Source organism: Homalodisca vitripennis, chromosome X (genome assembly GCF_021130785.1).
Source record: "Homalodisca vitripennis isolate AUS2020 chromosome X, UT_GWSS_2.1, whole genome shotgun sequence".
NCBI classification, from domain to species: domain Eukaryota; kingdom Metazoa; phylum Arthropoda; class Insecta; order Hemiptera; family Cicadellidae; genus Homalodisca; species Homalodisca vitripennis.
In genome coordinates, this window is record NC_060215.1 from 62888647 (window position 1) to 62913963 (window position 25317).

At 32.2% G+C, this 25317-nt stretch overlaps 1 protein-coding gene across 1 annotated transcript; it reads left to right on the top strand.

The window, feature by feature from the left end:
- The first annotated feature begins 229 nt into the window (after positions 1-229).
- On the top strand, positions 230-17269 carry LOC124369076 (rho GTPase-activating protein 190-like). Its single transcript, XM_046826791.1, has 6 exons — positions 230-546; positions 1676-1840; positions 7073-7436; positions 12758-12889; positions 14830-14935; positions 16102-17269. The coding sequence occupies exons 1-6, from the start codon at positions 355-357 to the stop codon at positions 16298-16300; spliced, it is 1158 nt and encodes a 385-aa protein (XP_046682747.1). The 5' UTR covers positions 230-354; the 3' UTR covers positions 16301-17269.
- Positions 17270-25317: the final 8048 nt, after the last annotated feature.

Consider the following 25317-nt stretch of genomic DNA (forward strand, 5'->3'; position numbering starts at 1 on the left):
CAGAATGTTCCGTTTTGTTAAAAATTATTCCAATATTTTTCTCTTGGACATACAGTGGACAAGTTAAGTAAAGCAGTAAAGTAAAGTTAAACTAGTACTATAGTACATTTTTGTACAATCAGTGAAAATTGTTAAATAAATTAGTTTCAAAAATTGATAAAAAGTGTGTCCAGCAAACTTTCTTGAATTTTAAATGTTTATATTAAAATAAAACAAAATTTAGTTTGAACAAAAGTTGCCAATACAATTTGTTAATAAGTTTATCTTTTGGAAATATTGTACTATCTTTTGGAGATTCTGTATTACTTTTATGAGAGTATGTAAAGCTAATTTATTTGTGTGTCAAAGAAAAAAATGACAAAATTCGAAGGTAATTTAAGTGTTGGTAGAAAATGTTCTAAATTGAAACAGTTTTGGGAAGAAAAGACTGAAGAAAACAGTATAGTTGTAAAAAATGTAATAAAGTCACAACCTCCGAGACGAGTTGTTTTAAACGTTTATTTGAACAGAAGGAAGAAACAAGATTTAAGGCCTTCATGGAAAAAGGTGAAATTACACCATCTTATGAATAGCTGTATTAAATAATATATTAATTTAAGTATTGCATTTTATATATATACAGTGTGTGTGTGTGTGTGTGTGTGTGTGTGTGTGTGTGTGTGTGTGTGTGTGTGTGTGTGTGTGTGTGTGTGTGTGTGTTCACTCTCAGATACAAGTGTTATATGACACTTCTGTACATGCTTGAGACATGAAATTTGGAACAGGCTGGGTTGTAGTCGATCCATCAGCACAATCCAAACATTGCCCTCTTTATTAATTTAATGTTTATTTTTGGGTGGTTTCAATATAAGTATGAGTATTGAAGTTTTGAAATGTGTACAAGTATACAAGTATACATGCAAATTTGCATTTTGTACATATATCTGTATTTAATCCTTGAATATATTGGTCTCAAAGTATGAAACTCATCAGTTTAATGTTACTGAATATTATTGATGTATCAAATAATAGTGAATTTCAGATACCCTTTCTTCTGTTTAATATAACAGTGAAAATTTATAAGCCCCATTTGAACTTTTATGACCACTCAGTTTTACTTTAATTTTTTCTAGTTATTCAAAGACAATTGTAATTTCAAATATCTCTATTATTAGTGACAACTAATGCAATCATATTAGATGTATGTTATCTGGAATAAAATTGTATCTACCTACTTTGAATAAGCTTTGTTGCACAGAAGACTATCATTTACTGAGTGCAATCATCTGAGTCTAATCTTGAAAAGTTAAAACACTTGTTAAAGTTTGCATAGCTATTGTAGCCAAATGATAATACAAGAAAATTGGTATTATTATAATTATTCTAATTTTGAATTTGTTACCCCTGTCATTTTAAGAATTGTTAATAATGGGCCTCTTACTGTATATATGCAAAAAATTTTTAATACATGTTGCAATAATATGTGACTTATTGTTACTAGACTTTTTAGAAATCTACGAGAAATTTAGACATTGTAGAATAGAATTAAGCAGAACTTGTTAAATTACTGGTCTATCTTAAGAATGCTCCATAATTATTAGTAATGATAGTTAAAAAATGCAATAGACATTTAGTGTATCTTTTATATTAAATTAAATATATATATACAAATATAATGTGATTTTCATTTTTGTAGCAACCAGGCAAACTGAACATGAAAGATTATACATTGGTTACTGATGCCATAGCACGAATGAATGTAGGATCAAAAGATTCTCTTCGATTAAATAAAATGACAAAATCAACATTTGCTCCATTAGCAACTCCAGAGAATGTAGACCTTGGATCTGAATATGCACAGGTTGGTTCATCAGTGTTAATACAAAAATGTAATATATTAAATCTATAATTTTGGAAGGCTGATAAAATTTGTAAGTTTAAATATCTACTCTAGAGTATTGCTACCATAATGACTAAAGACAATTAACACAGCATACCTTGGTGTCTTATATAGGTACCAATAGAATAATGTAGGCTAATGTGTTATTGCCTTGAGGCAAAAAACTATTTAAGATGCAATGAATTATTTTAACCGTACTTTAAGGTACTTTAAACTGTTTCTATTTTAACAGTTCCTTTTTAGTGTGATGAGAAGTGAAATTGAGATTTAGTTTCATAGCATTACTGTAAACCTTGAAACTCACTGTTGAAACTTTGGAATGTTTCGAAATATTTATTCAATTAGTCTGACAAATATGAATATATCATTTTAAATTGAACTTTTATGTACACAAATTATTTAATTATTTATTTTTATCTAATTAAAATTATTTTATTTAAATAGCATGATTTTAAGTGATATTTGTATTGAAAATATACCTAAGTATGGAGTCAGTTGGCCTAACAGTTTCTAAAGTAATGGTACATACATGGTGCAATCAGGTCCTGGGCTATAAACGGCCAGACTGGGCATTTGCCCAGGGCTCTAAAATTTTAGGTGGTGATGAAATGTAGGAAAAGCTGAACGCAGAGAAAAGAATTAACTATCCAACATTAAATATAAGTATCACATAATTTAAATATATAGTATAAAATATGTATAATTTATGCAATATATAAAATAATAAATTTATTATAAATGTCACGTACTTTCATAGTATTTATTACTCGTAAGTAATACTAGTGTTGGCAACATTGTAGGCAGTACATAGTGATGCATAGTTAGAATACTTGTAAATTTACAACTGGGGTATGTAGCCACATGATCATGTCTTACTTGATACTTGAAGTCTTCATCGATGACTGGAATTCCAGATAGATTGCGTCAGTTTGGTTGATCCCGGAAGGTGGGACTAGAAGAGTGGCGTCGCATCCAGCTCAGTGAGTGAATAGAGAGGCCTTTCTATTAATTTGTTGTAGATTTCACTTCTGAACTTTAAACTGTTCAACGCTTTTTTCTCTTCAGGTAGGCTGTTAAAGAGTTTCAATGCTGCTACGGGGAAACACTTTTGGGACTTTGACAGTCTACATTTCGGGATGTTCAACGCTTTTGCTCCTCTGGTGTTGTAGTTGTGAACGTCTTGTCTTTGGGTAAAATTTTGCTGGTTATTTTTTACGTACAACAACGAGTTTAAAACGTACTGCCCATATACTGTCGAAATTCCCAGTCGTCTGAAGATCGGACGACAGTGGTCCAGGTGTTTGGCAGATGTTAGGGTGCGCATAGCCTTCTTCTGGAGCAGCAATACCTCACCACACATAGGGGCATGTCCCCAGAGAAGTAATCCGTAGGACAGGTGGCTGTGAAACAGTGCATGGTACACAATTTCAAGGTATTTCTCCGTAATTACATGTTTGAGTTTCCAGAGAAGGAAAACTACCCTGGAGAGCTTTGTGCAGATTTGCGTTATATGCTGATTCCAATCCAGCTTAGGATCAAGCCAAAAACCAAGCAGCTTAACAGCCTCCACATTATCTTCCGGATTTGTCCGCTTCAAAGTGCACAAGATCTGCTGGGTTTTATCTTCGTTTAATTTTAGCTTGTTTGCTGCAAACCACATTTTTGCCACAGACAGCAGATCTTCGGCATCTCTGAGAACTTCATCCATGCACCCTCCTCTTGAGACCAGTGTGGTATCATCAGCAAAAAGTAATGCCTGGCCGTTTAGTCTGAGGTCGTTGACCAGGATGATGAACAGCAATGGTCCCAGTACGGAGCCCTGTGGGACGCCGTGCATAATTTCCCTGCTGCTAGATGTTGCGCCACCGATGGAGACTATCTGGCGTCTGTTTTCCAAGTAGTTTTCCAGGGTCTGTAGAGCAATTTCCCTTATTCCATACTTCTTCATCTTATCAAGTAGGATTCTATGAGGCACACAGTCGAAAGCCTTACTCAGATCGCATAGCGTTAAGGCCAGCGAATCCCCATCCTCAAAGGCCCTGATAATTTCCGCAGACAAAGACAGAAGAGCAGTGGTGGTGGAGCGGTCTCTTCTGAAGCCATGTTGGTGATCTCCCAACAGAAGGTGAGATTCAAAGAAATTTGTCAATTGAGTTTTTAGAATTGTTTCTAGCACCTTAGACATTATCGGGAGGACAGATATAGGCCTGTAGTTTGCAATGTCTTCTGCATTTCCCTTTTTAAAGATAGGCACAGTACGTGCAACTTTCAATTTGGCAGGAAAAACACCCTGTCTAAGGCAGCTGTTTATAGCTGTACACAGAGGAAACGCCACAGTATCAATCACCGCCTTTAATACCTTGCATGACACTCCGTAGATGTCAGGGCTACTTGATGCTTTGAAGTTTTTAACAATTTTGACCACCTCTGATGGGGTCACCTCTTTCCATTGGCTCAGGCAGGGGCCCTGGCCATGCTCGGCATGTATAGTTCTAAAATTTAACGGGTCCTGTACTCCAGCTGGTATGCTTGACACAATTTCTTCTACAGTGTCGACAAAAAAGTTGTTAAAGGAGTCTGGACTCGAAGAACTGACAACTTTAGGCTTTTTAGATCTAGAGTCGTTAACCACTTCCCAAGCAGCCTTGCAGGGGTTTGGGGAATTTTCAATGAACTGTACATTGTGGGCCCTTTTTGCGTCAGTAACCTTCGACCTGTATAGTCTGTTTGTTCTAAGATAGGTCGAGTAGAGTTTGATTTGTTCTTCCACTGACTTGGCAGATTTGTAGCGATCATGAACTGCAACCACAAGAGACTTAAGGTGACGCAATTTCGGCGTGTACCATGTTTTGTCCACAATTTTGGCAGTAGGCCTAGTTCTTTTACTCTTAACTCCACTAAGTGTTTTAGCTGGCAAGAGATTGTCAAATTCAAACATGAATGAGGTGAAGAATGAATTGAAACAGGATTCCGGTTCCAGAACAGTAGATTCAGGCATTTCCTTCCTCCAGTCCAGTTGTCCTAATTGCCATTGTCAACTTCCTAACCTCAAACTTTGTTTGTTTATACTACTTGTGTTTTATATCAACTGTGGTTTGTGCAAATGTGTCTACTTTGGGTATTTTAAAATGAACAAGAATTTAATTGGATTAGAATTTGGGGAACATACTGCCAAGAAGGAATATAAGAAACTAGAACTTTTAAAGACACCACATAGTTCTTCACAAAAAGAGCTACATCTATCATGTCTACTCCACCTCTAGCAAGAAATCTCTAGCTCCAAACGATCTCCCTCATAATTAATGTACCACGGATACGATTATTTCCAATAATTATGAGAATTTAGGTGATCAGATTGTTTCTGAGCCAAAATTTTATGTTGTGGTACTTATACATGTAACGTTAATGATCCTGCAACATGGGGTGTCACTTTACCTTCAACTAAAGGATCTGTTGCAAACAATCCTGCAGAACAAAACCTTCAAGCGGGTTTTTAGGAATGAGTGCATGAACAGTGATGGATCTCACGGAACACTTCAATGGCAGAATTGGGCTTAGATATTGAGTTATTCCAAGCCTAGAGATATGATAATGTGGCTAATATGTCTGGAGGTTACTCTGGTCTTCAAGGTTAAATGAAAAAACACTTTCCTTTTGCAGAGTTAGTCCCTTGTGCATTGCATTCACTCAACCTTGTTCGTTATTCTGCTGCAGAATGCGACACTGAAGATATTGTGTTTTTTGGATTCATCCATGACCTTTTAACTTTTTTTCCTTAAATCTATCCATAGATGGGGAATTTTGAAAACATGTTTAGATAATAGTAAAACTCCAGTTATAACACCCGTCTCAAACTATATGGTCAGCAAGAGCTGATGCTGTAAAGGCTCTGGTACAAGGAGATCACTGAAGCAAATATCTGAGAAGCCTGCAGTCCAAGTAGTAGTTTTATAACTAGAAGAGAAGTTTTAAAACTGAAATAGTCTTCCTTACTATTTTATGTAATAATAATTTGGAAAGATTCGATAAGTCAGCAACAATCTACAAAATAAAACTCTTAATCTTGTGGTAGGTGCAAAACCGTTTCAAACCTAGCCGAACTATTTAAATGAAAAGAGAAATGAGGATTTTCTATTTTGACTCGACTAAAGAATGTTAAAAAACATTTCTTTCAGACAGTAAAATAAATTTTGTGATGTTTTTTCTGTGACAAAGACTTGATTCTTGGCACAGACTTTTCTGATGTCGTAAATACATTTACAAAGTTAAAAGCCATAAAAATCATGATTTAATTTATTTGTATAATGTACCTCTAAATCTGAACTTTAATACTCCTAGGGGTCCAGGGGTTGTCACTGCACCGGAGGCAAGTCGCAAGCACAAGACACAAGAATGAGAATTCAAGCATACAATCTAGAGTTCTCGTGCTTGAGACTTACATCCTGTGCAGGTACAACAGTGGACTCCGTGGCGTTCTGGTATGATTTGCTTATTTTAACCTAGATTTTAGTTATGTGTTAGGTTAGTTTATTCAACTGAGGACAAGATCAGATAGCAGATCTTGAAATGTAGTGTTATACATTTTGTAACATTTAACCAATAGTTGCTTAGATATGTAGATTGAATCCTTCTTTCAGCTTATAAGTCACATGAGTGCACAAATTTTAACATTATTTTGTATCAGACATCCCAAAATTTATAATATTTTGTATTCTGTAGCTTCATTTTATTTGTAGTGAACGTTTTTGATTATTTATTACACTGTTCATTTACTGTACAATAACTGCCTAGCTATTATATATTTAGTTTAATTAAACCTTCACTATGGGTCTGTATTGAGTTATCTTGACTACTCTTATGATACAGCACACATTATAATTTTTAGTGTGCATGTTAATATAATTTGTATTTTCCTTTGTAGTACCTCATGTCTCACAGATTCAAAAGTTTTTCCTACCTGTCCCTGAAGGTGTGTTTTTCTTAAATATATATTTCATGTGATATGTTTTGTATGTCTCCTGTATTTTATATTTTACTTTTTACATTCAATTACTTATATTGTCTGTTTTCTAAATAGGGTTTGGAGGCAATTTTTAATAATGTGTTTTTGTCTAAAACTTTGATCAAGGTTATATGTTTAACAATAAAAACCTAATTAATGGAACTTTATTTTCAACAAGTATTATTTTTCAGTTTGCAGTTGTACCCAAATCAAAGGATGGCAACAAGACATTACGAAGGAAAGAGAAACAACGAGCAAAAGAAGAAAAAAAACTGGAAGAGCAACATCAGAAAGAAGAAAAACTAAAGAAACTGGCAGAAGAGCGGGAGAAGAAAAAACAAAAGACAAAATCAACAAGTGGAGGGGTTAAAGGTGGTGGGAAATCTCATCAGTCAACTCTGGAGCAACTGGCTCAATCAGACAGTAACGCAGTTCCAATAATCCTGGAGAAGTGTGTTCAATTTGTGGAGGAAGAGGGCTTAGACTCAGAGGGTATTTACCGTGTTCCTGGCAATAGAGCTCATGTTGAACTCCTATTTCAAAAATTTGATGAAGGTATGTATTTTCAAGAGGTGTCTGAAAAACCTTGTCTCAAAAGTATGTCACAAACTCCCACTTTTGACACTCAGTTCTCTAAAAATTTCATACATAAAATACAAAGATAGTTCTTGAGGTATTCTTAGGCCTGTATGTTACGAAAAGTACAAAAGCACGAAGAAATTAACAACAAACTGTTGAAATGATGTAAAGAGTTCATTTTAAACTTCTTCATTACCAAATTTTTTGGATATCTTCAGACAAACTTGATTCCAGATTCCAGCTGTCAAATCTATGAGAGCGTCAGTCAGATTTCAGACGCTGTAAATAGACAGAATGTGGTTTTTTTCAGCAACAAACTGAGCTACCTGTGATCTGCACGAGCTCCTCCCGTTTGTGTTCAATGGGGTGATCGTGACAGGCGGAGAGAAAAAGTGGGGATGGAGGGGCCCCTCCTGCCAACTAGAGATAGCCCGCATATTAGAATAGTGGAATAAGCAGTCCGCGCGTTCTCGCTCTGTACTCCTCTGAATTTAATAGAGCCTGGTGGTGTAATATGTATATGTATGTATATGTATAAATGTAATATATATATTACACTTTCAAAGCTGGATGCTGCAGGATGCAGCGCAATTAAAGTTATTTCATTGAACCGTGATTTTACAACGTAATTAATGGCAGGCAATTACTCTTGTCTACATACAAATAAACCAATACAACGGAGTATCGAAATACCAAAAAAGATGTAAGGAAGTCTAATGTAACAAAGTAACTTCGTTACATTCAGTGGCGTAGCTATAAAACATTCGAGGGTGGATTAAACATCCAGGAGGATTAAAAAGAGCCCTACTTAGCATAGTAGTTAAAGAATTTATCTTCAGGGTCTCCAAACACAAAATCAACAATTATGTTGAGTTTTTTAATTGCATCTTTCGTATTAAAATGTAAACCAATAAAATTGTTTCGTAACATTATATTTGGTTCATTGCATTTTCCAACTGCCTTAATCAAATAAATATAATTTGTAGGTTACATTACTATTAGTTAGAAATTATTCGATAATTTCCATGTACTATAGATCAGATCAGCATTATAATCGCGTACGCCAGACGACACAAAATGACACTTATCAGGCTTGGTCGAAGTTGCATGCACAATTTCAAGTCTATAGCTTATTTCTCATTCTCTATATATCCAACAAACAGACAGAGAAATATATTGCTATTGCTATAAGTTAAAACTTGATCGTAATAATTTGAGGTTATTAAAATATGAATACTTAACAAAGTGTTTCAAATACTAAAGTTCTCAAAAGAAAATACAATAAGATATCAAAGGACATGCCACAGAAAGGAGATATGAGTCAACCAATACTGCAACCCTGCACCTGGCGTAGAAACGCTGGCTTGACTTATCACTAGTTTATCATATATATATATATATATATAATATATATATATATATATATATATATATATATATATATATATATATATATATATATATTTAAACTAAATAATTTGAAGTGTTTCTCATTAAATGTAATGTTAATCTACGGCCAATAACTTCCAAAGGTAAGTTGGAGAAATTGATTTTGTAATGGGTACTGTAAAGATGAAATTGCTTTCAGATTAAAACGTATAAATACCAGAGTTTTAAATAACCACAGAGTAACCACTAGAGTTACAATAACAGGAACCACATTTTCATTTAGCTGGTTTATTTTGTAGTTTAGGCATATAGCTGGATGGACATATAGGCTTAAATGGCTATAGCCAATTTCAGCAAATTTCAGGGAGCGAAAACATTTTACAGAGAAATGTATATCATGTTTGTGGAATAGTTGATTTTAGTAAATTATGGAATGATATTAATAATCTATAGACAAATTTTGAATCTACAAAAATTACTAACAAAATCATCTTAAATTTAGTCCAAATAGAGGGGTGTTGGGGCTTGTAACACCCACAGTGGTAAAAACATTCGGGGCAAATTTCAACTTGAATGTGTTAAGCTGAAATCATATTCGTTGTCGACGCAAGCTCTTAGTTCAATTTCGTGTTTATTTGATTTTATATTTTATCTACAGCAGCTGACAGACAGACAACACAATAAATTCAATAAATTGTATAAATTTGTATAATTGTATCATAAATCTGTACAGTAATATAATATAATTAGGATAATTTTGTATTTATTAATTATGTCACGTGCTATGTTAGGTATTTAAGTCAGGTAGTTGTCATTGATTTTGTCATATTTCTATAATTATGTTTTTGGTTAAGTAATTATTAATTTATTTACTACAAATTAAGGACTCCACATTATAATATGTTGCTTTTGTCCTATTAATTTGAATATATTCCAATATCACAAAAAGATAACTGGATATGGTTATAATTTATATTTATGGCATTTTATGTATACTGAATTAGCTTTAGACTTTGAAAATTATATAATGTGTTTTTTATTCAAATTTGTTTTATTAAAGCTTAGTTTAAATGGGTAGATTTATCGTATTTGAATTTATTTGTTAATTTAATTTGCTTGAGTGTTGTTTTCTTTTGTTTTTCTAAGAAAGTTGGAGCCTCTACACAGGCAGTTACTTGCCTTTTGAGGTCCTATTTTGTTTTCTTGAATTTTGTTTATTGATGTACCCTAGCTGTATTAAAATAAAAAAAGACATGTTCATATTTCTTTAATAAAAAGTAACATTGTTTTATTTTTATTCTCATGTCAATTGTGTCTACAACTAAGGAGCAATGTTTGTGTTTGTGCTTAAGGTATAAATGATGTTTATATAATTTTACTATTGTACATATTTTCAAGAAAATAAATAATTTTTCTATTCTATTCTAGATTATGACATTTTATTCGTTGTGCACCATCTCACATTTTTTAAAGTATCTTTGGAGTTATAAAGAAAGTTCAATATTAATATAATTAATTCGATATAATTTCTATGTTTTGCAGATATGTTCGGATATAAAACGACTCATTAATTCGGATATAAAACGACTCATTAATTCGTAAGATAATAGAAATCAGAACCGTTCCGAACTGAGGTCGCTATCAGCCGCATGTACAGGGTTTGTCAGGAATGTTCGGGATTTATCGGTACTGCTCGGCTCTGCCCCCACTCTTTCTCTCCGCCTGTCACGATCACCCCATTGAACACAAACGGGAGGAGCTCGTGTGATCTGCTAGACTGTTTTGCAACTTCATGTTAATTTGAGGTTAACATAATACCAGATGAATATTGCAAATACATTTACTGGTATTTTAAATAGAATTTCATTATTAACTTGCTTTGGTACTTATTGTTCAAGTCTGTCATTATACTTAGGAGATAAAAAAATCTGATGAATACAAAAGTCCTTTACCAGAAACAACGAACACATTTTGTCAACAGTAACTGCTAGATAGATTGACAAACTGTCAAGTTCAAGAGGTAGAGCAAATCTAAATTCAAGATGTGTAAAAATCACAGGAATTTGCAGATTTAACCTAGTACTTCAAACACCAAAGTTGGATTTATTTTTAAGCGTAATAACATTTTGTAAATTGTATCAATAGCTGAATTTTTATTGAAATTTTAGAAAAATGTAACTTAGATGTGTAACATTTGAATGAATGAATCTTTTAATTCACCACAGTATTTACAAGTTTTGTAACAAAAAAATTTAAGAAAATGCAATATTTATATATTTTTCTTACATTTCATGATCACTTTTAGAAATAACCCTAGAACTATGTGACAGAAAGCTACAAGATACCCTTTGTATATTTGAGATCTTTTCAGTAAAAAAGACAATGTGTAACAAACTACATATTTTTATTGTTATTCAACAATATAGTAATAACACCACCTGCCTATAGTTATGTTTATATACATCACAATAGTGTTGGCAATTTAAAAAATATGTATGAAATGTTAAGCTGTCTATGTATTGGTTTCTTTTCTTTATTCTACTAAAATTCAGTTGTGGAACTGGTAATTCTCATTTTGAATTATTAAAATATTTTGAAATATGCTGTTTGGATTGTTTTAAGTATTTGTAAATTATATTTTTACTCTTTTGCTACCAGGTGATACTCATAGCCTATTTAAAAACTATCAAGTTTTGCAGCGTTTTACATAAAGATTCGCATAATTATTATTAATGATGATATATAGCTAGAATTTGCATTGCTGTTTTACTAATGAACCTTAGTATTACAAACAATATAAAATGATCTGTTAGGGGAGCCAATGGCCACATAGTCTAACACTTTGGACTCTGGATTGAGTTGGAGATAGTACATGTTCAAATCCTGTTTGTGACCGAATCACTTTTTATCAACCCTGTCAACCTTATACTGTAATGACTCTTCTCCTTATTTTTGTATGGTAAGATCATCACACAGGCACATAAGATGGGTAAAATTAGCTTTAAAAGGAGACATCTCCTTAAAAAATTTAAAAAAACTATAACTACAAAATGTTTAAAAGGGATTAAAACTATTTTAGTTTAACTGAAAAGAATATTGAAATCCAACTCTATATTTATTCTCCAACCATTTGTTGATAAACAATATTGTTCTGAAACAATAAAAAATAGGTAATTGTGATTACAAATAAAGAGCATAATTGTGGGCAGTTTAATGGAGTATGGCAAATCATTTCATTTGTAAATACAAATAAGCAATTCACATTAACATAACAAATCATTTTTAAAACATAATTCGGTCTTAGGTACTTACAAACTAAAAAAGCACTTGTCCATACTTAAAGAAAACAGTAAATCATTAAAATTTATTTAAAAATTATAAACAATTTTAATGTCATACCTTTATAATTCATAAATTAAAATATGGAATTCATATAAATAAAACATTTACGATAAATCAGTTTTAAAGATAATTTATTCTTGGGCATTTAGAAACAAAAAATTGAACTTATAAAACATTACAGTTTATTTAAAATTATTAAGTTAAAATTCTACATATTTAGCAGGAATGTAGAGGTGTGAAAAAGTGAAAAGTGTAAATTTAATTTCTTTATTTGCACACATATATTTGGATTTATTTCTGCAAAAGAATGATTTTCATACAAACTAATTCTAAACATGATGCTCAATTTAAATAATTTTTAATGAGAAATTTAATATATTTTATGTCTGACTTTGTGTCATATTATCATCTGGAAAACCGGACGTTGGCAGTAAATGGATTAATCGTGTATTTTAATTATTAAGTTTGAATCTCAAATTATATAGTGTGATCGTATTATGTGGAATCTAAGTGTCCACAAACTTTGGGAATTAAGAATTATTAATATTATTTTACTGATGTTTCAGATCAAAATGTAGACATAACCAGCCTTGACATTCCTGTTAATGCTGTTGCTACTGCACTTAAAGATTTCTTCTCCAAGCGTCTGCCTCCACTTTTCACTGAAGACCTAATGAGTGACCTGGAAGCTTTATCAGGTATGATAGCCCATTACTTTTTGTTTTAATTACTTTACCGTAAACATTGAGGAACAACAAAAAGTTACTCCCAGTACGGCATATTGATATGGCTCAGAATCCTGGGATTCAAAATGGAGAAACAGTAGTTGAATGATATAATTTTGTTTTGCTAAAAACCAATCTTTACAGTTCTTTTTTGCTACAAGAATTCAGGAATTTAGTTTTATGGCTTTGTGGACTACATTTACACTTACAATGGAGTAATGTTTAAACGGAGCACTATGTAGATAAACAATGTAAACCAGGATCTTCCCTGCACCCTTTAAGTTAGTAATATCAACCCATTCAACAATATTAAACCTTTCATTACCTGCATCAGTTTTACTAGATGTTGAAAAGTGTGTGAAAAGTACCAATGTCCCTTGCATCAGACATTTGATAATGGGAAGATATGAATTCTAATGCATATTCCAATTTTTTGTTCATAATGAAACAGGACATTGTTTTTATTTTTTTATCATTTGACACGTGACAGTATAGTTTAAAGAATTAATGTCAAAGCTGTAATCATGTTGGTCATGACTTCACCGATGACAAAGTCAACTGTTTTGAGACTAACATTTATTTATTTATTCTTAAGTAGTTTGTCAATGATTATTACATTGTGCTTCATTTTATTACAATATAATAAAAATTGTTCAAAATCATTCTTGAGTAAACAAAATAAGAAGTGTTTGATGTAACTAATAATAAGTGCACAAATTTTCAACGTACATTTTTCCAATTGCTCTGAGTCTTCTATAAGGAGTGTTATGTACACAAGTTTTGGATTATAGAATGAAGTTAACAATGTTAACCTGTGAGTGTGACAGTAGTTTTAGCCTATTGTTTGAAAGTATATTATAGGTGTCTCCATGTATTTCCTGCGTGATTTTAAGTTGAATCCCATATTTTGGTTTGGGAAGTTGAACATTTAAAAAGTACTTGAAGCTTCATTAAAGGGTTATGTTTCAAAATGTAGTGTATGTAAAAGAAATAACTATGTATGACTCTCAAATGTGGCCTGTTAAAACAAATAAAATGTACTGTTCAATAATTGACTTCAGTAATTTTTTTCACCTATACAAATTTGAAAAATTTTAAAACTGTTGATAATAGGTTTCTACGAAAATACATTTAAGATCTTTTTAGTGAATTTTTCTCTAGTTTATTAGAAATAAAATATTACAAAAAACCATTTGTGATTCTTAATTCTGCCAAATGAAAAATATGACTTTGCTAAAGAGTGCGCATGCTAAATCTTGGATGATCGTTATATAATAATCACCTAAATACTGTCCGTCCACAATTTTCATGAAAGCAACTTGAGAGTACAGACAGGCTGACTTCTCATGGCCACTTTATTTTAATTTTAGTGTAAAAAATGTAACTAAATGAGTAGCATACAATAAATATAAACCGTGATCATTACCAAATGTTAAATTAGTTATATAGATTAATTAAGCCATTAATATTAAGTATATCTGTTGATAAACTATTAAAATATCTTAATCTTGCACAGGAAGGTTTTTTTGTACAGAGTTGACTTATCCCAAGTGCTGGCTGATATTTTCCTCTTAAGTTACAATTGTGGTTTGTACCCAACTTTGTGAATGGATACAAAACTTTGTTCTTCTGAGGTAATAAAAATCATTACATATTTTTTTAGGAGTTTATCTCTAATTAATAATTGGTTTTAATTCAAAGAAAGGTTTATTGGTAAAGTTATATGAGTGATTATACACAATTGAATGTGAGTGTCAAGTATCTTGTGTTTTTCCTGGATGAAGAATATCTTTATAGTTAGCATTATGTTTTATAAACAATTTACGAATTGGTTAATTCATAATTTGGACATATGAGAATTTAAGGAGTTCTTAATTTCTCATTAAGAATGATTTAATTTCCATTATTTACAGTAAAAAGTGACAAGAGCTGCAGGCCTTTAGAATTAAGGAGCCTTCTGAAGAAATTACCACCTGTCAACTTTGAGGTTTTGAAGTTTGTTTTTCACCACTTTGTAAGGTAAGCAGATGTATATATTTTAAATTGTGCAATTCTTAAGGTTTAAGCATGCATAAAGTACAATTATAGAATCTCATTAACCGTGATGAATTGAGGCTCTGTGTAGTCTGGATAAATAAAAGTCTAAATAAAATAAAATAATTTTAACATGAGAAAGTTACATACAGTAATTAAACATCCTGTATGGAAAAAACATGTATTTAAAATGTTAAAATAAAGAACAATACAAACTTTAACTTAATGTAATATACACTAAAAGTTCATTAAATAAACAATCACAATTTCAAAAGTAATGATAGTAGGATACCTCTATAATACAACCAACATGAGGAACATAAAAATAACAACTGACGAGAGAGCTACACATGGAGTGGTTTTACTGACTATAACTGTGGCATGTACTCTTACCTCTTTTCACACCATTATTCATGCTCACTTGCACAGTGACAACTGCTTACTACTGAACAAAAGGCTATGCCTCATAACTGCATAGTTTATAGCCTCACATTCTTAAATTAGGATTATGTAACCTACAGTAAAATGGCTGTCTCCAGATTAAGTGAATGCCTTAACCCTCTGAGTCCCTCGCTTTGATATACATGTGAGGTATCTGCCAAGCTATATACTTGAGTATTACATGTTATTGAATTTTGGCACGTAGAGAAATTTTTTTGGAAAGAACTATAGCTATCGCTATGTTCGTCTGATTCCAGGCTTTCTTGTGAAGTCTTTTGTTTTATTCTTCTGTTGATAACCTTACTGCAACGGATTTATGCAATAGCTACAAGAAATGTATTTTTTACAAAACGTATTTGATTAATTTCACTATGACAAAAAACAATCCGTGTGGCAATAAAACACATGGACAGTTCTAAAATACAGCATAAACCTCCTTCAATGGGAAATAAGGACATTAATATATATATATATATATATATATATATATATATATATATATATATATATATATATATAACATATATATAGTAATGTCCTTATTTCCCATTGAAGGAGGTTTATGCTGTATTTTAGAACTGTCCATGTGTTTTATTGCCACACGGATTGCTTTTTGTCATAGTGAAATTAATCAAATACGTTTTGTATATGTTTATACCTTATATTAGTATTAATACAAAATGAGTAAGTAATTGTTTTAAATTTTTCAGAGTATCAGAAAATTGCAAACTAAACAGCATGGACTCCAAGAATCTTGCCATTTGTTGGTGGCCAACCCTTCTGCCGATTGAGTTCAGTGATATGGGGCGTTTTGAACAGATGAGACCCCATCTCGAGAACGTTGTTCAGACCATGATAGACCAGTACCCTTTTCTTTTCTGTGGGAAAGAGGCTTTTGTCATGGTTTGAATGCTCATATTTGTATACACATCCTTTTTTATCGACAGGACAATTTAGTATAAAAACTGTATTTGATATTAAGATGTGAATAAGATCCAGTTACTCGCTTCTCACTAGGCATGTTACGTCCATTCCACTACAGATCTGTGTATCGTTGTGTACTGTGTATTAGCATAAGACTCTTCTGAACATAAGCTATTCATAAGGACAAACACATATTCATATTATATCATATTCGATAAGGAGCCAAAGATGTTTTGATGATGGCTATGTAATTTTTATAGAATTAACATTGTAGTATATGTATAGTTCGATTAATTTATTGTTAAGTTATGTTTTTACCTATTTATTTTGTTGATCGGAAGTTATTTACTTGAATTTGTAATAAAAATAATGTAAATCTTTTGTATTAGGATCGATGCTGCAGGATCGGAATTAGAGTTGTAAAAGCTTTATATTTTCTACTAAATGATGGCACTTTGGTTTTGGTATGATGGTTGAACTCAAGTCGTAACATTTGTCTACTCAATTACAGTATCAAACAGAACTGGCTTTGAAAATGAGTATGCTTACTGGTCTGGATAATGCACAAAACCGTCTTTATGCGGTGCTTATTTAGGATTCATAGTTTTGTTACACATATATAATTTCTATTTATGTTGAAAGCATTATATTTGTTATGATTTTATTTTAATAGTTGTTAATAATATTTTAACTTTATTTGTAACTAAACTGTATTTTTAATTACAATTTTAAAGTCACTGGAAATGCTTAATAACATTTGAAATTTTAGTGTTGTCAATGTCATTCAAAACCACAAACTTTTATTAATCTGTAATGTTTTGAAATTAAGAGCTTTTAAAAAATGCATGAAAGAGATTCTATAAACACGAGGATGCATAATTTATTTGTTATACAGTTGTAATCTCTGCCATTGCACATTGTGACACTCAGCAAAATTAGTCATTTGATACAAAACTTAGTTTAATCAATCAATCAATCAATCAATCAATCTTTATTTGCCTTTTTACATATGACATGCATTGACAAAGTCAGTAATATTGTCTAGATGACATGTCAGAAACAAGCAATAAAACCAAACTATTCAGTTTTTAAAATATCATTACAGTTTAAAATTATTATTCTTCGAATATCAATATCATAATGAAAGACAATAGTTTAACAAAAGGAGATTTTAAAATAATTGAACAACAAAAGAATTTATAAAAGTTTAACAGATATTAAATTAAAAAATATTTTTAACTGATTGCACGTGAATTACTACAATACTAGCACAACAATTTGAAATCTTAGGATAACAGGTTACAATATAAAATTCTACAGATGAAATTTACAGTACTGAATAAAAAAAGGACAGTTTTCTAGATTAAAATTGAACAATTTACTGAAATCTCATTGTTGTTTACAAATATATGTTTTCAATTGTAGTATAACAGATTTAGCGAGCTGTACAGTGGATCCTGTATACATTATTAACAAACTAAAATTTAATATCCTTGTAGTTAAAAAACTCTGATAGGGTATAGAAAGGATTGTTCAAAAGCCAATGGTACAGTTTGTTTTGAAATAATTTTTGTGGGATACTTATCTGCCAAATGTTTTACTTTGTTGAAGATTCTTTGAGAAATTATAATGTGGCTGTTTTGAGATTTCGCTAATCTAACATGATCTATGGCAATATTAGTTCTATTTCTAGTATAGTAGCTGAGTATATCACTTCTTAGAGTGAGAGTTTGAAAATTTTTGAGTAAATAGGTAACTAAATCAAAGATGTAGAGATTTATCACAGTTTTGTAATTTAAGTTCAATGAACAGAGGCTTGCAGTGGTCCAGAGAATGGGCCCTCGCTATCACTCGCACAGCTTTCTTTGCAGAATTAGAATGTCCTTCAATCTTACTGCTGTTTCCCCAGATTATTAAATCCGTATCTTAAAACTGATTGAAAAAATGCGTAATAAGCTGATTTTACATAGTTTTTTTAGGCACACACGACAATAATCGCCTGAGTAGAAAAATTACCCTAGACAACCTTTTGGATATGTACTCAATATGGGAATTCCAAGTCAAAAGTACTATCGATATAGATACCCAAAAATTTTACAGTAGTAAAAAAAGCATTTATTGTATCATCTGATGGTGTTTGTTTTAAGCTGAATATAATATTCTGAGTCTTGGCTTCATTGAGCACTAATCCATTGGACTAAACCACAATGATGCCTCTTGTACAGTCTCTCTAACAAGATCTTGTAATTCATCGGAGATTAGAGTTTATGTTAATAAAAGTTGTGTCATCTGCATATAAATAAAGATTTGGCCTTGATATTTTTTGGTAAATCATTTATTTGTAATAAGAACAACAGAGACCCAAAACCGATCCTTGGGGCACTCCAGTAGAAACTTTAGCCCTCATCTGACCAGTTTCCATCAACACATACCTTTTGCCTTCGGTTTGATAGATATGACTGAAAAACTTAGAGGGAGTTCCTGTTACACCATAATAATTTATTTTAAGGACTAGTTTGTTGTGGTCCACACAGTCAAAAGCCCTGCTCAGGTCGCACAAGGTGGCCTGAGCAAAGGCCTTGTCCTCAAAGGCACTCACAACTTCTCTAATTAGTGCATCTATTGCATCTATGGTGCATTTACCCTTTCTAAAACCAAATTGTGATACATCAAGGTAATAATTTTTTTTTCTAAATATCCTAATAATTGATCGTGAACTAATATTTCTATGATTTTTGATAATGTGGGTACAACTGATATTGGTCGATAACTCTCCGGTAGATTTTTAGGGGCCTTTCTTGTATATTGGACAAATTCTGGAAAGTTTGAGCTCTTCTGGAAAATAACCATCATTCAGGCATTTATTAATGCCTAAAGTTAAAGGAGTTAGTATTGTAATGATAGATATTTTTTATCATATTGTTGGACATATTGAAAATGTCTTTACTGTCAGATTTTTTTTAGTCTCTTGATAGCTTTAGAAGTGTCATCAACAGAAACTTGTGTAAAGTAAAAGTTATTACTTTCTATTTGATAGTTTACAAATTAGGGTCAAACTGTCTGTGTTTGGGATGGTTAATGTTATTTACGGTCTGCTCAACCGAGTCAATGAAAAAATTTATTAAAACAGTCTGGTGTGATATCTAATTTAGTTTGAGTTGATGTGTTAGTTAGTATTATCTTTTTATAAGATTCCAAGCAGCTTTACATTTATTTTGCTATTTTCAATTTTTGTTGTATTGTAGTATAAACTTGGCATTTTCAATAGATTTTATGTAGCATCTTTTGAGGTCAGTATAGTTTTGCATATAACCTATCACTGCTTGAATTTTTTACAAGTTTGTTTAGAAACAGAAGCCTTTCTTTCATGTGAACCAATTCTTTTGTATACCATTTTTTATTAAATGTTATGTTTTTTCATGTCTTACATTTTTTCAAAGTTGAGAAATAAGCAATTTTATTAACAAGAAACACTTAAAAAGTGTTGAAACCAATCTTGGTACTTGCTACATTTTCAGAGTTCATTAAAGCACTCCAGTCATGTGATATCAAACTTTCAGCTAAATTGTTTGTTGCTGATTTTTGGAAACTAATTGTAAAAGAGTTCATGTGCTCCAGTGTTTTGTCATGATATTCATATTCATTACAGTTAGGATTCATATTGCATGTCATGGTTCAAAATAACCCCGTTATGATCTGAGAAAGGAAAATCAAATATTTTGGATTCCAAAACTTGCCCTGGACAGTTAACAAATATATTGTCAAGACAACGTCACCTCTCGTAGGAGCATTGTTGATGTAAAAGTAGTTGAATTGTCTCAAAACATTAAGAAAAATTCTTGTAGTTTTATTGTTTGATGTTACATCAAAGCTAGCATTAATGTCCCCCCCAATTACTATTGAATGGCCGTGATATGATGAGATGAAAGATAAAAAATTCTTCTAACAGTTCTAAGAAAATATATGGATTTTCCTGCATGGAGAATGATAGATTGATGCTGTAACAACTTTAAGAGAATCAATAACCACTGCAGACACCTCAAAGTTTAAATTCAGAGCAAAATTTACTAACATCAATCTTTTTGAACCAAAAGCCTTATTAATAAACACAAGAGTTCCTCCCCTGATATTAATCTTTTTCTGCAAAAGTCAGCTGGACAATAAAAGTTTTTCGGGCAGAATAAAGAGGGAGCACCTTCATCTAGCCAATGCTCAGATAGACCAATAATTGATATTTTATTTTTTTCATTATCTGGGAGAAAGCTTTCTAGAATATGCACTTTATTTTGGAATCCCTGTATATTTAAGAACAAAAGATTAATACTTTTTGGATGATTAGTTATTTAGGTTTGTAGAACTACTTACTATATTACTATTATTTATATTAAACACCTATGATATTAAGCAGCTAATTATTTACTTCTTCCACGCAAAACCACGGAAGTGGTAACAAATATAGTCATTAATTTATTTATATTAGTGAAGGTTTCAGTGATACGAATGTGTTGAAAGATTGTATAGTATATTTTAACCGAGCTGTAATAGTTTTAAGTATTTGCTTCAATTTTAGAAACATTAGTAAAAAAAACTGACAAATGCTGACAAATCCAACAATCGAAAACAAAGAAGAGTATCAGGAGATCAACAGATGTGTTAACCGTACATTAAGAACAGAGAAAAGAAAATATATAAATAACACCCTCCAGAAAGCGGAAGAAGACCTCACTAACAACAATACAAAAGATTTCTATAGAAGAATAAGATTCTTCCAAAAAGGTTTTAAACCAAAACCCCAGGGTGTTAAAAATGAAAGAGGAAGAATAATACATGAACCTAGAGAAGTACTCAAGGTCTGGGAAAACTATTTCAAAGATCTTTTAAATTCGGAAGAACAAGTAATATCAGAAACAGAAGAAGAGCAAGAGAAAGCGGAAACAGAAGAACAACAAGAAAGACCACCAGGTTATGACAAACAGATATCAGAACCTACATTAGAAGAAGTAAAGGATTTGCTAAAAAGCTTAAAACAGGGAAAAGCACCAGGACATGATGCAATACCAATAGAGTTAATAAGACATGGAAGTGACTCACTTTTAGAATACCTCCACAAAATGATAATAAAAATATGGAGAACGGAATTAACCCCGAAAGAATGGAAAGAGGCAGTTATTGTACCTATTCACAAAAAAGGCGACAAACTGGACTGTAAAAACTATAGAGGTATATCTCTACTCAACACAACCTACAAAATATTATCCAAGCTAATATTGAATAGACTCAAAGAGTATGCGGATAGAAACATTGAAGATCATCAAGCAGGCTTCATGAAAGAAAGATCTACAATAGACCAGATATTTATAATGAAAGAGCTAGCTTCTAAATACTATGAATACAATAAGGATCTGTATATAATATTTATAGACTTTAAAAAAGTATACGATAGTATCTCTAGAAGTAGTCTACGGAACATTTTGAAAAGGTTTAGTATCCCAAATAAACTGATAAGTCTAGCAAGACTCTGTGTAAGCAGCTCCAAAGGAAAAGTACAGGTGGGAAAGGAGTACACAAACTTGTTTAATATAAATACAGGAGTGAGGCAAGGTGATGGAATATCACCAATTCTATTCAACTTTGCTCTGGAAGAAGCACTAAAAAAGATAAAGGGGATGCCTGAAGGAGTAAAATTGGGAGATAAGTTCAATATCCTGGCATTTGCAGATGATGTAGCCATTCTAGCTGAGAGAAAGAGGGACTTAAACAGACTAGTAGAAGCCTTTTTAGTTGAGGCTGCAAAAGTAGGATTACAAGTAAACGAAGACAAGACGCACTACATGAAAATGAGCAGAAGAATGGTACAGGAAGGAGAAAAGCTAGAAGTACTCAACCATGATTTCAAGGCTACAAATCAATTTAAGTATTTAGGAGTGACGATAACACATGACAATGGAGAAGAAGTTGAAGTCCAATGTAGATTAGCAGCAGCAGATAGAACATACTGGAGCCTTGCAAAACTTCTCAAAAGCAAACTATTAATGAGGAAAGTTAAATTAAGAATTTACAAAACCATGATCTTGCCAGTTTTGATGTACGGGTCTGAAGTATGGGCACTCACAAAGAAATCCCAAAAAAAGTTAATAACCTTTGAAAACAAAATACTAAGAAGAATTTTTGGACCAGTTCAAGAAGGAGACATATGGCGGATCAGGAAGAACAGAGAATTAAGAGAAATATACCAAGATCCCGATGTGATTGCACTGATCAGGAGTAAAAGAATGAGATGGATGGGCCATGTTGCCCGTAGGGGAGAAGATAAAATGATAAAGAAGGTGTGGCGAGGGGAACCAGAGGGAGTGAGGCCATTGGGCAGACCTAGGATGCGATGGAGAGATCAGGTGGAGAAGGATTTAAGAACGATTGGCGCTACACTGGAAGTGCCTCAAGATAGAGGAAGTTGGAGAGACATTGTTGGCGAGGTCAAAAATCATCTGGGTTTCGAGTGGCCACAGGAGTAAGAGTAAGTAAGTAAAAAAAACTTTAACCTAACATAGGCCTATATGGAATATGTTGCTGAGTTATTCATCACAACTAGTCGTTAGTCTATCCTGTTCATTTCTAATTTAAATATTCTTGGAACAAACTCTCTCAACAAATATATGTATGTATATATACATAAATATATTATGAGAAATCCATTAGAATTAATCCATTTAAAATTGAAAACTCTGAAAGTTATGAATGTGACCTTATCCAGCATTTCCTGTACACTCTATGGATTAGTTACTATTATTTGATCACTTATGCTATCCTATTTGTATTGTATGTTTTTTTTTACAATAAATTTGTAAGTACATAACTATTAAAGATTCTTCCACTAATCAAATTTAGATGTAACAGAGTGAAATTGTATAAGAGCAATTCAATCCTGGATGTAGTTTTAAATCAATAATTTATTACTGACAGATTGAATATCAGTTTTATTTCTTTATGGTTTTCACAAATTGAGAATAATTTGTTCAAAATAAAGAAGCATTTTATGAGGGTGGTTTGATAAGTCTGGTAAAAATAGAATAAAATATTGTTTTAATGGCAAAAACTCACTGTATTTCTCAACATAGTCTCCTTGCAAGGCTCTACACTTGGGTCAAGCGAGTTTCCAGTTTTTCAACCTGTCATCAAGGTAGGCTTTTGAAACTGCAAAACATTTGTCACAGTGGCAGACACTTCCTCATTCGATGAAATGATCTTCCCACCCACCAAGCCAAAATATTCAAGTTTGGGAATAAGAAGAAGTCACTTGGAGCCAAGTCTGGTGCATAGGTGGGTGAGGTACCAATTCGAATCCCAAGTCGAGCACTTTTGACATTGCGATAGCTGCTGTGTGGGCTGGGGCATTGTCCTGGTGAAACAGCACCTTCTTCCGTGCAAATCTTGGATGTTTTTCAATGAGTTCCTCTTTCAAACGATCCAGCAGAGCGGCATATTAGCGCCCAGTTATGGATATGCCTTTTTCCAAATAATCTATCAGGATTATACTCCAAAATACAGTGGCCATCACCTTCCCAGCTGACAAAACAGTCCTCGCCTTCTTTGGTGCACTCTCCCCACTCTTCGTTGGTTGTACCAAAGTTTCATCCATAGTTATAAATCTGCGCAAAAAGTCCTGTGGATTTCACCTGAAAAGTGTGAGATTCTGACTAGAAATGTTCTTTTATTTCTGATTTTGGTCCAAAGTGAACAGGTATGGCGCACCCATTGTGCGCAGAGCTTTTCATGCAATGCACTTGTTTAGTTGAGATGCCTACAATGTCAGCTATCTTGCGAACTTTTAATCTTCAATCTTCCATTGTCTTTCTTTTTATAAAAAAAATCATATCATGCTCTGTATCAATAGTTTCCTGCTTAGTGACTTCAACAGGCCGACTGGAGCGTGCTTTTCCGACCATGTTTAAACTCATTGATCCAAAGGTAAATGGTCTTCAATGTTGGTGCTGGACTTCATCCAACTCGGATTTGTTCTGTGCAGCTATCCAACCCTTCAAATGAAAATGTTTAATGACGCAAGAAATTTGTTTTTCTCCATCCTACGAAACTAATTACGTAATTACCACTTCAGCTGGCTGCTTTTAATCAACTAATAACAGCTGCCATTCGAAACTTGCTGTAATATCCGTGAAAATATCAGGCTTATTAACAAGAGTGCAGGTTCTGAAAATTTCCGCTCTTTCATACAAATTTACCAGACTTATCAAACCACCCTTGTACAGTAGCATTGTTTTGTGGCTATGTCTATGTTATCAAAACTAAACTTCAACTAGTAAACACTAGAATATAAGTTAGAAAGACATATTTCGGTAGACTAATATTAAAAAAAAAAAATAGCTTTATTATGTATGCCAGGTTAAAAACTGCTCATACTTAATTTTATTAATCATTCTAATTTTATTTTTAGATCTGACATAAAATACAGTGTGAAAACATGGCAATAAATTTAGAAGTGTAAAACACCAATTGTTTCAGAAATAAATCAAATTAATTTGCTTAAATATTGCAGAAATACAAGAGGATAAATGAAGGAGGATAAATACTAGGTTGAAATGAAGGCACAGTTTCCTTTTGTAGTAAGTGACATTATAACGTTCATATTCAAATATTGAACTGATATTCCAATCTCATTTTTTCAAGACATTTTTTATCTCAACCCTTTGGGTGCTCAACATAAAAAAGACTCTTCTGCAAAAGTACTCAGTTTCTAAGATGTTTCTGCATCAAAAGTGGAGGTTCTAACTAACAACTTTGTAGCCTTTTACTAAAATGATTGGCATTAACAAGAAAAGAAAACTTAAGGGTTGCAGTTGAGATTCCTTAACCCATGAAATCTTTTATCAGGAAACATTTAATATAAAATTTAGAGCAGATGTCATGTTTAGACCGTTAAATTAATAATTATAGTTTTTTTAAAAACGAACACAACATATTAAACGAAATTGTTCCCCTTTGTCGTG